Source organism: Pyxicephalus adspersus, chromosome 5 (genome assembly GCF_032062135.1).
Source record: "Pyxicephalus adspersus chromosome 5, UCB_Pads_2.0, whole genome shotgun sequence".
Classification (NCBI taxonomy): Eukaryota; Metazoa; Chordata; class Amphibia; order Anura; family Pyxicephalidae; genus Pyxicephalus; species Pyxicephalus adspersus.
Genome location: NC_092862.1, coordinates 12,086,214 through 12,103,834, shown reverse-complemented (window position 1 = coordinate 12,103,834; position 17,621 = coordinate 12,086,214). Strand labels below are relative to the sequence as shown.

General features: G+C 40.7%; 1 protein-coding gene across 1 annotated transcript; it reads left to right on the top strand.

Moving 5' to 3' along the window:
- The first annotated feature begins 85 nt into the window (after window positions 1-85).
- Window positions 86-5,312, top strand: NDUFB9 (NADH:ubiquinone oxidoreductase subunit B9). Its single transcript, XM_072410661.1, has 4 exons — window positions 86-244; window positions 1,136-1,328; window positions 2,867-2,980; window positions 5,017-5,312. The coding sequence occupies exons 1-4, from the start codon at window positions 159-161 to the stop codon at window positions 5,146-5,148; spliced, it is 525 nt and encodes a 174-aa protein (XP_072266762.1). The 5' UTR covers window positions 86-158; the 3' UTR covers window positions 5,149-5,312.
- The last annotated feature ends 12,309 nt before the right edge of the window (window positions 5,313-17,621 follow it).

The following is a 17,621-nucleotide window of genomic DNA, read 5'->3' as shown; positions in this document are numbered from 1 at the left end:
TGGCCGACCTCACTCATTTTTTTTACTAGAGCGCTGGAGACAGCGGATTTCAGAAAAGCGTCAGTTATCACGTGGTAAGATTGGGCCAATCCGGAAAGAGGTCGCGGTGAACTCGCCTGAGAAGCCTGCAGGACAAGTCTGGTGGAGGGGGAGGCAAGATGGCGGCCTACTTGACTCACCAGCAAAAGGTGCTGCGGCTATACAAGAAGGCGGTGCGACACCTGGAGTCCTGGTGTGTGAACAGGTAATGATGGAACATTGACAAGAGCTGGCCTGCTTGGGGCTGGGTGGAGGAAGGAGGTTGTCTGTCCAGGGAGGACACTCAATGACAGGGGGTGGGGGGGTCATCTCCTCTCTGTGCCTCCCAGCCTGTCATGTCTGACATTGTACCTGTCATTTATACATCTCAGACAGGAAAGAGGCATTTGGAAAAATCCATCTCTTACCAACAAAACTTGTCATTGACTTTGTATTGCTGTGAGATGACCTCATCAGTCTGCTGCAGGCAGGAAGGATCATTTCCTCAGTCTCCTCTCCCTCAGACTGAAACATTGCAAGGAAAAGCTCCAAATAGTCTGACAACAATGGTGGCCAACATTTTTAATTAAAATACACATATGGGAGCTATTGCCCCGCTAAAGGCTTTCCATGCATGGCCGTTCCTGAATTTGTATCTCTGGGCTTCATGCCGGTGTTATTAATTGCTTTTAGAACCAATTAAAATTCATTGATGGGTGCGAGTGACCTGCAGGGTGGCCCTGCTGTCCAGCGCGGGGTGGCCCTGCTGTCCAGCGCGCGACCTCAAGCTGTCATGTAGACTTGTATGTCACCCAGCTCCGGGATGCCTATTCCTGAATTTGTATCTCTGGGCTTCAGGCTGGTGTTATTATTGCTTTTAGGACCAATCAATATTCACTGATGGGTGCTTGCTTCCATCAATGTGCACATTGTACATTAGTTTGCAAAGAGGAAGTTAAAAAAACAAAAAAACCCTTCATTGCAAAGGAGATACAGCAAATCATTTTTCTCCTTCTCTTCTTTATTATTAAATGAGCAATCTAGATCTCCGGCTGGTGTGTCACATGATCAGTGAATCCCTTTTAATAAGCTTGTTTTGTGTTTTTTATCATTGCAGATTGGAGTTCCGCTACCAGGCCTGCCTCCTGAGAGCGCGCTTCGATGAGAAGAAAGATGAGAACGATCTGATAAAAGCCACTTTAATGCTGAAGGCTGGTGAGGAGGAATTCTTTATTCGTCAGCACCCCTTGCCATACATCTTCCCCGACTCCCCTGGAGGGACTTCCTATGAGCGATACGATTGCTACAAGGTCAGCATCAATTCCTAATTGCTGGGAGGGATTTGGGTTTGGATTATTATAATTATAACACAGTATTTATATAGCGCAGACATATTACGCAGCGCTGTGCAAAGTCCATAGTCATGTGACTAACTGTCCCTCAAGGAGCTCACCATCTAATGTCCCTATCATAGTCATAGGTCATTAATATAGTCTAAGGACAAATTTGTGGGGAAGCCAATTAACCTAAATGCATGTTTTTGGGATGTGGGAGGAAACCGGAGAACCTGAACCTACAAACTCCATGTAGATAGTGTCCTGGGTGAGATTGGAACCTTGGATCTAAAGGCCAAAATGCAAACCTCTGAGCCACCGTGCTGCCCCGTGCCTAGGCAGCAGAGGTATTTAATGTGGGGCTGGGCCTATAAAGCTACGTACGCATGTCAAATATTTATTCTTATTAATAAACAGTATTTATATTGTGCCAACATATTACGCAGCGCTGTACAATAAATAGAGGTTGCAAATGACAGATAGATACAGATATAGATACAGACAGCGACACAGGAGGAGGAGAGGACCCTGACCAGAGGAGCTTACAATCTAATTGTTAAGGGTTGTGCTCATCTAGGGTGAAAATCTGACATCTTTGGAGGTCCCCTGACGTCATTCATCAATCTGTCTAGGCAGACTGATAAATGATTGATTAGGAAGGACTGCCGTGCATTTCTGAGAAGAAGAGCACAGGGGGGATGCCACTTTCTTGTCCTCCCCATAGAACAGAATGGCACAGTGTACAGCGCTCATTTCCAGCAACAATTATTGGAAGTCTGTATAGAACTTAACACAAAAATTTCCACCATGGTTACCCCTTATCCCTTTTTATCAAATCACTTTTTTTTTTTTCTCTGAAGTAAAGACTTTTCACTTGGCAAGATGAATGTTACTTTGCACAGTGAATTTGCACTTTTCCCTAAAGGAAACTTTGTTTATCCAGTCGTATGCAAGTATACAAGACCGATAGTATGTTCAGGACATTATGACAGGGTGAATCTAACACCCCCCAGTCCAAAACTAAATACGTTTTGTGGAATATCGCTACTGCTTGTCCCATGCAATTGGCCTAGTTTATCAAAGCTCTCCAATACTGGAAAAAATATCATGGGAGAACCTAAGTGATCCAGCAAACCTGGAATGGATTTCTTAAAATATTTTGCTATTTGGCAAATGATTTCAATCCTAGACCATGTTCATTCCAGTTTATGCTAAATTTCACTTTCCTGGCTGTAATAGAATCAGGGCCTGGAACACGTGCCCTTTGCAGCACTCCATAAAGTGCATGATAAAGCTGTGACACCAATAAAGTTAATTCTGTAAACAAAATATCCTGAAAATGATGCAGATAATTTAGCACTTGTTGGTCACATGATTTGCTATAGCCCTTCCTCCTTTATTAGAGCTTCAGATGATTCCAAAAAAAGCATAGTTGCCAATCAAGCTGGGTGGGGTTGTCAGTCCTATATATGAGAAATACTGAATATGATTTTATTACATCTTGTGTTGTGCAGGTACCGGAGTGGGCCCTGGACTACTGGCACCCGGAAGAGAAAGCCTTGTACCCAGATTATTTTGCAAAGAGAGAACAGTGGAAGAAACTTCGGGAAGAGAGTTGGGATCGTGAGGTCAGTGCCTGTGTGTGTTGAGAACCCAAATCTTACAAATGTATTTCTCTCTAACTCCACTGTCTAGGTGAAAGTTCCTCCATTATAGTTTATGGCACGGCTGACTGAGCCGTCTGAATTTTGTGACCAGCTCTGCCTGCTGCCTCTAAAGTTAAGACAGCCAAACAGAATGTAATACGTATTGGTACCAGCATGTTGGATCCCCTTGAAATAACTTTCAGGTCTTCAGGGAACCCCTTCTATAATTACTATATCCACAGCTCACAGTATAATATTGTGATGGTCAGTGGGAAGAATGTCTCTTACATTGATGGCCATTGGGAAGAATGTCACCCTTACAGATAGCCAAAAAGATCAATGGTGTCACCTAAACTGACCTGCTCATTGCACAAGGAAACCCCAGCAACTTCCAGAGGAACCCTGATTGATAAACACTGATGGTTGTGCTTAATGTTAAAACAAACACACAAATATAAAATACATACATTTTACAAAAGAAAACATTTATACATGGTGTAAAAAGTCTGAGGACAAATTTGTTAATAATATTTTGGCAAATGAAGAACCTAAATATCCCGCTCAGGAGCAGACCCTTCCCAAAGGGGCTTACAATATAAAGAACTCTCTTCCTAATTATTCACTTTGAGATCATTACAAAGAACAAGAGGGCACTCTTTGGGTCTGGAGGAAAAGAAGTTAAATCTCCGGGAAGGGATTCTTCACTGTAAGGTCTGTGAAAATGTGGAATCGGCTCCCTCAGGAAGTAGTTTCAGCAAATACTATAGGAAAAAGCTGGATGATTTCTAGAAGCACAGAATATAACTGGGGATTAAGTATTTAAAGTAACGATTACAGTGACTGTTGATCCAGGGAACATCCGATTGCCTCATGGAATTGGGAAGGATTTTTTTCCCCTGTTGGAGCAAATTGTACCAGGGTTTTTTTTTCTTCTTCTGGATCAACTAAGTCCTTGGGGTTTTATATCTGGGATATGTTTATTTCCCTAGTGGTTGCACTTGATGGACTTATGTCTTTTTTTCAACCAGACTTACTGTGTAACTATGCAACAATCTAAGATACTTGTTGATCCTTACAATCCATCCAATGCTCTTTCATTTGATGGAGAGATAACAATGCCGCACTGATCCCTAATTCAGAGCACTCACATATAGGGTATAATTGCTTTTACTACCCCGGGATGAGCAGGGCATTGGGCTGTCTGCACTGCAGATTTTTTAAGTGCCCATTGCTATCTGGATTGGCATTGCTGTTTTTTTTGCTGAAACCTTTCTATTGTAATGTGCAATAGTGTGTCTGGGAGGCAGAAGCATATGAGATAGATGTAAATGAGGATTTGAGGGATGTAAGGATTTTTCCAATTGATGAGGCTTGTGCAGAACACAGTATCTGTTTTTGAGATCTAAAAAAAAAAAAGACGCCTGTAGATGTATTCTAATCGTACTGACCCCGTGGAAATAAAGTGTCTTTCATGCTGAGATCAGTAGTTACCTAGCATAGTGCCAGGAAGGGATCGCAAAATTATTAGTATCCAGTATTTTTTATAGTTCCGACTTATTACAAAGTGCAGTACAAAGTCCATAGTCATGTCACTAGCTGTTCCTCAAGGGGGCCCACAATCTAATGTCCCTACCATAGTCATATGTCATTACCACAGTCTAAGGACAATTTTAGGGGGAAGCCAATTAAACTAACTGCATGTTTTTGGAATGTGGGAGGAAACCCATGCAAACACAGGGAGAGCATACAAACTCCATGCAGATAGTGCCCTGGCCAAATGAGTATTGACCTCACCTGCATATATGAAACATACTGGGTAGTCTTTATTATTTTTTATTTAAATAATCATTAGTGACAGGTTCTCTTTAAACCCTTGTCTACTTTCTTTCGGTTTGGCTTTGTGTCCCCATCTGTTCACATTTGTGTTCTAGCACATGGCTGCCCTTCATCTGGGATGGAGCTGCAGTATCCAGGATCAAGTCAGGTTACTCAGCACATATTGTATTGTCTTCCTGCAGGTTAAACAGCTGATGGAGGAGACTCCAAAAGACGGTCCACGCACTGAAGCTTTGCCGCCAGCCCGTAAGGAGGGCGATCTACCACCCCTGTGGTGGGATGTTGTGACTCGACCACGTCAGAGACCCGCATAAGTGGCCAGCTGGACTTTTGATTTACCTGTATTAGTATCTTCATGATACATGAGGGGGTTATGAAAGCTTGTGAGCACTTAACATCTGAATTCTTATTTATGCAGCTTATGTTAGAATTCCACATCAACCATTGTTTTCATTAAACAACTTGAACCCTAAAGAAATGTCCTTTTTTATTATTAATAAACAGGATTTATATCCTGTTAAGATATTAATTAGGATATTACACAGTGCTGTACAATAAATTGGGGTTGCAAATGACAGACAGTGACACAGGAGGAGGAGAGGACCCTGCCCAGAAGAGCTTACAATCTAGGAGGTGGGGGAAGTTGCACACAATAGGAGAAGGATATGGATCGGTGGGTAAGTATTGAAAGTTTTAAGAGACAGAAGAAGACGGGTAGGTGAGGTTAAAGTGTTGGGTTTCGCTGGCTCTTTTAAATGAGCAAAAAGTAGCAGCAAGCCAATTAGAATGAGGAAGACCATTCCAGAGAGGTGGGGGGAGCTCTAGAAAGTCTTGGACCCGTGCATGTGAAGAGGTTATAAGTGAGGAAGTCATTAGGTCAGTGGAAGAGTGAAGAGAGTGGCTAGGAGGGTATTTTTCTATCAGGTCAGAAAGCTAAGTGGTACAAGAACTGTGGAGGGATTTGGAGGCAAAGCACAAGGATTTGAATTTGATTCTCAGGTGAAAGATGGATAAGTCTGGCTGCAGCATTCATAATAGATTGTACTTTTACCAAGTACTGGATATTTAAAGCAGAACTAAACCCAGTGCATACTCGCGTGTACCTGTTCCATCATGGGTACCGCCATCTTCTTCTCTTCCTCATTCAGCCATCCTGACTGGCCAGGCTGTGATGATGACGAGGTTTATTCACACTTGGCACCTGCCCGGAAAGTTGGGGTATGCTGGGTATCCCAACAACCAACACTGAGCTGTACATCTTGGCAGAAGAGCTAGAGATAAGGCTAATGTTTATTGTAGAAGCCACATTGCCTGTCCCTTTCTGCTATATTGCCCTGCCTGTTAGCAAATTTTAAAGTGGAGCTTTAGTTCCACTTTAATAAAATGTACAACAGTGATTCATTGCGAGCATGTCTCATATATAAGGTAAACACTTCACCAGTGAATGTCACATTCATACTGTGTTTCCCTGTTTAAGACATCCCCATTAAATAAGCCACCCCCGATTTTAGAAAAAATAATTAAAATAAGACACTCACCCCTGAATAAGACATCCCCCGATATTTGATCCTGTGTGTGTCTCCTTGATGCTGGCTGCAGCAGGTGTCTGCTCCTGGCTGCAGTGAAGAGTGAAACTGAAAGTAACAAGCCGGCATTCTGCACCAGGAAGCAAGCTGCTGATCCGTGCCCTAACGGAGATCCCTACACTTAATTACCGGTAAGTGAACAGAAGGGGACAGTCAATGGCAGAGAGTGATCATAAGGGGACAATCATTGCATAGAGTGATCAGAAGGGGAATATGAATGGCATAGAGTGATAAGAAGGGGACAATCAATGGCATAGAGTGATCAGAAGGGGACAATCATTGCATAGAGTGATCAGAAGGGGACAGTCATTGCATAGAGTGATCAGAAGGGGAATATGAATGGCATAGAGTGATCAGAAGGGGAATATGAATGGCACATGAGTGATCAGAAGGGGACAATCAATGGAACATGAGTGATCATGAGTGACTTTCAACAATAAATGTGTACTGTAGTCTTCTTCATGGAAAAATAAGACATCCCCTGAAAATAAGACCTAGGGCATATTTTGGCATTTCAAAAAATATAAGACAGTGCCTTATAATCGGGGAAACAGGGTAGTTGTTCTGCATGAAAAATGTAAACTATTTCTTAAGTAAAGCTATATACACTTGTCAGGTAATTCACATCTGAGATGAATAGTTATGCCAATCTAATGTGAACAGTAGTCCCTGATGTGATTCATTGGCGGATCATTAACTGACCACTGTACATTTCAGTGAGGGAGATGAAAGCGGGGGTGCCGTTTACTCACCATCCCCTCTTCATTGAACAGAATGAGCGTTATGTGTACAGCCCGGTCTATTCATTTGTCATTCTAAACAATTATAAACGTTTTCCAGCCACAATCCTGATGTTCATTGGTTCTCTGTACGGTGCTTAGAATGAGCGCTGCATACAATACGTGTATAGAGGCTGCAATTCTACATAAATGAGGACTAAGCTCTGATAGAACCAGTACCACTGCTGATTGTTTTATTCTATACATTTTCAATACAGAACAAAATTAATACATTTATAGTGAGAGGAAATGCAAGAAGCAAATGAACCAAAAAAAGGGGCAGACACAATGCACTACTTTTCTGCCAGTGCTCTTCTACAACAAAAAGGAATAGCGTGGCCATTTGTACATTCCGTATACAATAAGGGTGGAGAAATTGTGGTGTTCACGTGTTAAAGTGGAACTAAACTGAAAATAAAAAAATTAGTCTTACCTTTAATCCTGCAGATCCCTCGATGTTGCTGGTCAGAATGCTAAGTGGTACAAGAACTCTGGAGGGATTTGAAGGCAAAGCACAAGGACTTGCATTTGATTCTCAGGTGAAGGATGGATCCAAGTACTGGATATTTTAAGCAGAACTAAACCCAGTGCATACTCGCGTGTACCTGTTCCATCATGGGTACCGCCATCTTCTTGTCTTCCTCATTCAGCCATCCTGACTGGGCAGGCTGTGATGATGGCGATGTTTATTCACTCCTGGCACCTGCCCGAAAGTTGGGGTGTGTTGGGTATCCCAACAGCCAACACTATAATCCCGCAGATCCCTGGATGGTGCTGGTCCTTTCCTCGATCCTGTCCCACATCATCCTAGAATTCGTCTTCGTCCCAGCGCAGAGGAATCCTGGGTGCCGTCATCTTCTCTCTTCTTTCTACGTCACCCGATCTCGCACTGCACAGGTGCAAGATTGGGTGACGTAGCCACTGTAAATAAAGGAGAGAGCCGACCTCACTGTGCATGCATGAGATTGGCATCTCTTCCCTCTTCGTGGAAAAAATGCCCCTTCTGTGCAGATAGAGCATCCAGAGCCCGCTGGGACGCGTGATGTATCCCGGCAGGTTCTGCGCTCCCATTCAGTCTTGATCAGGGGCGGCAATTCACTTAAAAAAAATAAATAACATTTTTCCTTTACATATAAGGGTTGTCTACCCTTTTATGTAAAGTGGAAATGTTGAGTTTAGGTCCGCTTTAAGACACTATCTATATAAAGTGTGAGAGGTGGTGGACATGAATGTAAATGTCTCCCCTTATGACTGTTCTCTCGTATTCATAAATATTTGCATTGCCACACTTTAGATGTAATGCTATTCATTTTCAATGGCACCCTAACTCTGGGAATATGTGTTCCATTGACTTTCATTGAGCCGCTTTATTAAGGCACAACATACCATAAATAAATAGGTCTTTTGGAGAGCTTAGATATGGAGAGCTTATGGGCAATTTTTTGTTATTAAATTACCATACATTGAGCCTGATTTATTAAAGCTCCCCAACACTGGAGAAAATAGGATGATTATGGATGAACCTGGGTATTCCAGCAGACCTTGAATAGATTTCCTAATTATTTCTTATTAGTTGGTAAATGTCCTGGAACACCAGGTTTTTGGATCTATACCAGGTTTGTTGGATCACCCAGGTTCTTATATGATAGTCTATCTACACCAGTCTTTGAGAGATTTAATGAATCATGCCTATAATGTTGCAGTGCCAATTTTAATGAACAAAGGCAACACACATTCATTGTATCGGGCTGCAAGGGATATAAGGGAGTTGTGCCAGAGCCAAAGTCTGTTTGCCAGCATTGAAAGTGATCAAGACAACTGATTTCCAAATCATTCAATCTTTTATTGGGGAAGAGATATCCACTACCTCCCCCTTGTAAGAGAGGAAGGAAGAGAAATTGCTCCAATGGGACACAGACAGTGCCAACCCTCATCTACTGCATCAGAGATCATGGTGAAATGGAGAAATCCCAGATCAGCCGTAGCAGATTTGCAATTTCCGATCCAATGGCGTTACACAGCCAACCATTAGGCAGCAGCTTAACAGGACCATGGGGTTGTCTTTATAAAGGAGTTTTATTTACCTGACTCCACAGGGGACTTACAGGATAGTTACCAAGGAACAGGCTGGGGAAACGGCAGTTATTGCTGATCTTACCACAGGCTGTCATGCTGAACCCCCAAAAATTTGAACCACTTAGGTGAAATATAAAGGCAACTTTAAAGATGGAGCACCGGGGCTCAACAATAAGCTATTCACATACTTAGTTTTATGCAAACCTTTCCGGTTAGGTTGCAGATAAAAGGCCTATTTAATTAAAGTGTAATGTTACAGTCCTCACAATAAGAATTAATAAGGTGCAACCACACATCTGAAAAAATGTTGGTTTATACCAGTGTTTCCCAACCTTTCTTAGTCGCGGCACATATTTTACAATTAGAAAAATCCCACGGAACACCACCAAAAAGTCAGACACGTAAATTAGCTACCTGCTGCCATCTAGTGGAAGAGTTTTTTTTGGTTCTGCCTATCACTATACATCGCTAGTATAGACAAATGAAGACAAATTTTTTGCAGTAAATAAATCATTTTGGGACCAATTAACTGAAATTGGATAATTTCCCACGGTACACCCGAAGATCTCTCAAGGCACACTAATGTGCCGCGGAACAGCGGTTGAAAAACACTGGTTTATACAGTCAGTCTGTGTAGAGGCTGCTGGTGTTTTTCACTATTGAACACTAGAGGGCAGCCATGTCCCAGGATTCCTTGCATTGTGTGTGCAGCACAATGCAGTGGCTACAAATGAAGACATTCTGAATAGAGCATGATTTGTGGCCACGGATATACAGACCACTGCAAAGGATTAGAAACTAATTCAGCACATTTTTAAAAAGAAGCTCATCTAAATATATCTTTTTTTTTACATTAATGACACTGAATCATTAATTGTCATTTGTCATTGTTTTTATTTTCAGAATACAGATTTCCCCCAGAAAGGTGTACTTAGCCTGCTTGTGTTTTAAAATAGACATTGATGTAATATTGATTAAAGAGCTGCATTATTTAGAGGGGGCATATGCATGCGTGCTGCCCCATTTGCAATCCAGGAAAGTTGCAAGCCAAATAAAGGGTCTGTTTTTTTTAGACACGTGAAGGGGTATTTCTCCTCTACAATATATTATGAATGCTGCAGCCAGACTCATCCATCCTTCCCTCCGCTCCTCTTCCTCTGCATCTTTTTGTAGTTCTCTTCATTGGCTTCCATTTCACCTTAGAATCAAATTTAAGCTCCTGTGCTTTGCCTTCAAATCCCTCCACAGTTCTTGTCCCACTTACATTTCTGACCTGATAGAAAAATCCTCCCCTAGCCGCTCTCTCCGCTCCTCCGATGACCTACTAATGACTTCCTCACTCATAACCTCATCACAAGCACGGCTACAAGACTTGTTTAGAGCTGCCCCGGCTCTCTGGAATGATATTCCTCCCCCTATTTGGCTTGCTCCTACTATCTGCTCATTTAAAAGAGCGATCAAAACCCAACGCTTCAACCTCACCTACCCATCTTCTTCTGTCACCTAAACCCTCACTACGTCCCACCACTACATATCCCTCTCCTATTGTATGCTACTTCCCCACTTTTTAGATTGCAAACTCTTCAGGGCAGGGTCCTCTCCTGTATCTGTCTGTTATTTGCAAACTCTATTTAATGTACAGCGCTGCATAATATGTTGGCGCTATATAAAATCTGTTTAATAACAATATTATTTCTATCAGTCCATGGAGGTAGCAGGGGCAGCAGTCCACCCCTGGAAAACAGCAGTGAGCATCTAAAAAACCATGCAACAATTCTGCCACCTCTAAAAGGATAAAACAGACCAATGGTAAATGTATTTGCCGTTTTGGGCAGTAAAACTGCTTAAAAAAAATTCCTAGTCTGAACATAGCCAAAGGCTGCTGCCAGTGCTTTATGTAAGGTGAACCTGTCAATTAAAACTCTTCAGCGCTGTGTGCCAGATCTTCCAAATAACCTTCACAGAAGATAGTCGACAATTAATCTTGAGTACATATAGCCGTATTATATTTCTGAGCATTCCATGAGACACAAGTGAATGTCTTTATCCAGTTTATCTTTATTCTTTTTTTTATGTAGGCTGAAGCAATCATTACAATGTAGAGGGAGGCACAATTACAGCAAAAAAAAAGTTATTGAAACAATTGAAAACAACCCGCACAGGGAGGGAGAGATCAACTCTCTAAGCACAAACTATCAACTAAACGCAACTAACGTAGCAGACGACGACTTTGTCATGTACATCGCTTCTGCTAGGACAGTGCTATACAGGATGCAATAGAACACAAAGGAACATTCCTATTAGAAAAAGAGGGCAAAATCCTACAGTGAACATTGATTCTATTGTGATTTGTGTTGTATAAAGTGTACCGGTCACCGAGCACTGTGCAGGCAGCCATATTGTGGGGCTGAGCAAATACCAGGTCTACCAGGAAATAATAATGTCATGAGAATGATGATGAGAACACATTGCCTGCACATTGTATAATGGCCTAGGTCTGGTTTCTGATAATTTGATGAAAGCAAAGCTTTTTAACTCTTTACTCGGTGCTATCACAGCCTCCCAATACCTAAATTGTCTCACGTGCAACGTCTACAAAATGGCTTCAGTGTTTTAAATATTCTCCTGTGAACTGATGTGCACAATGGTCTCACTATCCCATCTTACAAAATTACCTGTGTGTTGAGTATGGTGGAGGTGGAACTAAAGTCTCACCTAACCAATTCAGGAGGTGTTTTTTCCAAAAAATGACAGGGGATGTCCCTTCTGCAATAAACCATCCTGAATGTGCAGCGCTGCTAGGAAAACATCAATCCTGGCTTTGCACATACTGGGAATGAATGAATTCCCACTCACCTGTGCAGGAGTTACGGCCTCCCAGCACAGCCAATCAAAATGCCCTGAAGATTATCTCCGGGAAGAAGGTGAGAAGGAAGATGGCAATGCCTTGAAATGGAACATGGATAGACAAGTCTCTCAGGTTTATTTCCACTTTAAATGGATTTGCTAGGTTCTGTTCAAGGTATAACCCTACTGGGTAAAACATCACTGATTTCTGAGTAGAGCCCAGTAGAATACAGAGCAAGTGAAATCTTATAAGAAGACTCCAAAGTTCATTGGAGCTTCTTCTCATGAGATTTCACCTGCCGAACATTTCATTTGACTTAACCAGAAAGAAGATGATGCCATTTTGTCCTGGACATTGCAGATATTAGATGAAAGTAAGTTTCAAGTATAAATATCATTCTAACTTATATTTTACAGGTAGGTCTTCACCTACATATATTAGCTGGTTTGGAGGCCTGGCCAGCCTAAGCATACCTTCCATTACCTTCCATCCTAGTGGAAGGGTCAGTTTAATATCCTTTCCTAGTGTTTATGAGCTGAATAGTCTATATTTTTCAATGGTTGATATGAATATCCTCCACTATGTCCCTCAAGGCTGCCATTCTACATTGGGGGGGGTCACAATTTTATTCTTCACCCAGCACGGAGGAAAGGCCAGGCTAGCAGGTCAAAGAGACCACTGCCAGTCCCATGACAATATTGTGGCACTTCTTAGGGAAGGGTGGAGGGTTTAAGGTTTGTTAGAGAGGTAGGTATTTAGGATATGGAAAAGAGCCATTTAAGACCTGTGGTGAGCCACAGCAGTCCACCATTGGTTCAACTGTATTCCCAAACTCTACTTATTCAAGTAAATAGGAGTGATTGGGAGCCTTGTTTTGCATATGACCTCAGCAGTTTGCATCTCCTTTTGGCTGCTTGTTTGTGTCCCAAAGATCTAGGCTGCGGCACTATGTAAATCTGCAGCACCAGGAGGAACTGTGGGACAGCCACATAGTTTACACATTGTTAGTGTAGTTACCAACTCCTAGTGAGCAGAGAAAACGACTTTCTATTCACTCAACAATACACATCTGGTGTTGTCATGGGTGGCAGTAATGTGAAGACTCCATAGCTCAGTGGTCGCCAACCAGTGGTTCGTGGACCGCTGATGATCCCCAAGAAAATTGTGGACATTATATGCAATTTTTATGTTTTAATAATAATAAAACAAAAATAATAATTTAATAAATTCTTATATACTGAATGACAATTTTCTCCTTTATATTGCACTAAATTCACAAACTGTACTAGTAACAGAAAAACAAGGGAGGCGCAGCGTGACGTCAGTATAGTATTAAGTTGTATGAGGCAACCATTGCCGCGCCGTACGCTTCAGTATTGTTTCCAGCATTACAACAGTCACCCCGCTCCGCCAATACCGATTCTCATCTGATTGTTTTATTTTATTTATTTCTCATATATTCTTTTAGGTAAGTATGCCCTTAGCTGTGTATTTTCTTTAATTGTTATATTTATTGGCATCAAATAGTTTGACTTTGATAACTATCATTTCTTGTTTGGTCTTAGATTCAAATGAAATAAACCCATAATGAGTGAGAGAAAGCAAACAAATATTTAGCATTTTTTTAATAATACCAAGGATAATGCAACTAATGATAATAGTAACAATAGTAATACTTCACTTAACCGTGAGTCCTTGTCAGGCACAATTAGGAAGATCACTATTTTAAAAATGTATTTATCTTTTTTAAAAAGTTCATATTAATGGTCTGCTGGATTTAAAATGATGAATTTAGTGGTTTGTGAGGCCTGAAAGTTTGGCGACCGCTGCCAATGCTTATTACTCACTAGATTTTATATTTTTTCATTGGCTGCAGTGTTACTAATTCCTGGATGACTTGAGAACATGGCTGCCCCCACTGTGTTAGGGTAAGAGGTACATAAGAGGTAAATAAAAAAAAAAAACTTCTAAATGCCAAGCTTGCAGACAGTGGCAACACTTTTCAAAAACTTGGTTTTCCAAAACCATTTCCCTCCCCCTCACTGCCCAAACCTGTAACCAAACTTGCCATATCAACACAAAAAATGATAATGACATACTTTTGAACCATGCCCTTTAATAATAATGTTGTAACATAACATTTTGAAAGGAGTCACAGCGGTGTACATCTTCATATATTAACACGACAACTTCACATACTACTTTACGCCATTAACAACAGCCAACAAGAAATTTGCAGACATTGTTTCTCTGAGACTAGCACCTTGACGGTTATGGATATTTTGGCATCAAACAAATCTGGTGGCTGGACAACTCACTTTGCATTTCAGTTATTTCACAAAAATCATTGTTGTCCCATGAGCGAAGTCGGTGACATTAAATAGATCTATATACTTTTATAGGTTAAACAAATGATATTGCTCTAGAAAAAATATGTATTTGTATGAACATGCCTTCTCTATAAAAGAGCATTCTGTGTGGGGGAAGAGGGGATCGGCTTCTTTTTACAAAATCTTTCAAGCAGTTAATGTGCACTATGGATGAATGATAAGCATTGCCAACGCTCCCTTTACCAATAATGTGACTGATAAAATGACACAACGTGGTGAGCAAAGGGGGATTTATATTACAAAGCAGAAAATGACAAAAACATTTTGCTTTAGGTTTTGTCCAGCATTAGGCAGGGAGCCATCCTGAATCAGCTAGAGCTGATTAAACAGTATGGGACCCCATTATAAAGTGCCAAATTTCTGTAGGAATTATTGGGCCATGCATGTCACTTTCATATATGGCAACCAGCTACTGCATTCAAGTGAAAAGTTTCTGATCATCACTATACAAGAGTCAATTAGAAACAAATGAACAAAGAAGTTGCAATCTGTTTCCAGGTCACCACTTCTTTATAATCTTTTTTTTTAGCTAGCCATTTCATATGGAACAATAGAATTGGTTGTAATAAAAGGCAGCTACTACTATATGTAGAAAGAACACTGTAGATTTTTGATGGAGGGAGAAGCCGATTGTCCTAGGGTGGGTCAGAAAGAAATATTTCCCTATAGGGCTTGGAGGGACGTTAATAAAGAAAGAAGACAACATCCCAAAATCTTGTTTTATAAGGATCTGCAGCTTTTTCTTCTTCTATTTCTCAGTAGAAGTCGTTCTTGCCATATTCTTTTTATTCCCTACTACTAGGAACAGACGTGTTTCTAAGGTTTCATAGGGCGCTCTTTAAATACAAAGTATGAGCCAAAAAGTGCAGTCAATCCGACCCGATCTGAACATCTCCATTTGCTCCTTTGCCTATAGAAATAAAGCCAAATGAACTATACTAAGGATTTTCAGCTTTTCTCTGCATCAGCTACAGGTTTAGGGTTCTACTGATGCAAATTTTTATTCTATTAGAAGGTATCATTGTGTACATAGTTGTGTGCCAAAGATCTTTAGTTATTGTTGATGAGAGTTTAGACAGCCAATGGTTGCATTTAGTGGCATAGCCAACAAAATGGCTACGTCAGTAGTAGACAAGGGTATGTAGCCATTGCCTTACCCTAAGACATTGTAATTGCAATTGTAGTCTGTGAAGTCAATTTCTGTTTTTGCTATATAAGTATGGCAGAGCTGACTTTCATTTAAAGAAATGCATTCTACCTTTTAGCCCATGCGGGCCCAATAATCTATATTTTGGCCCTTGGTCCCTACTTACCAAGTACATGCCATGTGTATGTGCTATAAAAAGTGATTGAAGTATTTTCATCTGCTTACTTTCCAAAAAATCAGAAATATTCTAAAAATATACATTTTTTCTTGGCACTTCTTCCACAAGTATTCAAGTACAAGAACGCCATCTTGAGTCACATGACACCTTCCATGCTGGGTACTGCCTCTGTAGATAGCTAATTGCATCTGGATTTAAAATACTTATTTCCCCTCATATGTGTCATAATTTTAATACTTTCATTTTTTATACGGCTTTTTTAAATAACCGATGGATATTCCAATATAAAAGTGCTTAGTTTGCCGTATAATTTGAGATCCAAACGTGTGAATTGACAACGGTTCCCATTTGCAGCTATTAATGAGATTCTCCATATTATCCACCAAATTGATGCATTGCTTTTCTTTGAGCATGAAACTTCTATAAAACTAATAATAATGTGCGATAACTAATCTGACCCGGGGAAATAAGCATCGGAGTTTCCAAATAGCCATTTCTGCAGATTTCCTATGACCTATGAAAGTGGGTAGCACAGCAAAAGACAGTGTTAATTATTCACATCTACTTTAAAAGGAAGAAAAAAAAATCTATACACTTTGCATTTCCATCTATGAACAATCCAAAATACATTACATAGAATACAAAAAAAAAGTCATTTGTAAGGAACAGATCGAAAATGAAACTCGTCTAAAAAATCTGGAGTAAGTTGTGCATTGCTGACAACCAATCAGGTAAATTTTGCCAACAGCGGGAGCCTCCTTGTTGCAGATTACTGAAGATTTTATAGGCGAGTCCCTACGTTCCTTCTTTCAGCGTATGCAAAATACTCTGTGCTACATGTTTCCTACTCGCCAGAAAAAAAAATCTTACGCCCTGATTAATGAAAAACAAAAGGTTGATTTAAAAACGACATACCTCTAGGTTTATTATAACAGTGCAGTGTACATCTACATTAACGTGTTTGGGAAGGGGCGGGGGGGTTCAAAGAAGACCCAGCCAGCTAGGTCTTGTGGTGCATAAGTATTTTTTTCTTTAAATATACTCCCTGCTACCATAAATATTATTATATAGTTGCCTTAGCCTTTTAAATGAATTACAGTTACTTTTGTTATAACTATCCCTTTATTTTGTTAGTACATAGGTGATGTTATGTGAGCACACGGAAAGGAGAAACACAAACACAAGAGTGCTTGCAGGATTTAACATCAAAATGAAATCCCTTTTAATGGAGGCAGAGATTTAAAGTGCACCAGTCTACTTAAGCAGTGGTATAGCCATTTTGTTAGTTGGATCAAAAATTTTGGGAATGATGAAATGATTGTGAATGTTTTGGGTGGATGATTGCTTGGGGTGCAGAAGACAAGCATGAGGTGCCCCATTGGAATCAGCTGTTATGTGTATTTGGTGAAACAACAAACCCCCTCAAAGACATCAGAGGACATTTGTACATAGTAAATATTTGACATAATCAGGAATAATCTTTTCAGGCAAAAAAATTGAATGTGTAGGGGTATCCAAAGGCACTGTACTTCTGTCTGCTAGTGAAAAGGGAATTTGGTGAGATTTGGTGTTGTCACTATGGTACTGCTCACTGTTCTCCATGCTGGAAGCTCTAACATAAGGAAGCAAAGCCCTGTATATCTACCAAGATGGCCACATGCACAGAGACAAAACAAGGCATAGCAAGTCAGGGGAAAAAAATCAGCCTCATTGAGACCACCGGGCAATACTGGCGACTGGTCTTTTGGTATCTGCCTGTTTTTGTTTTTATTTATTTTTTTTT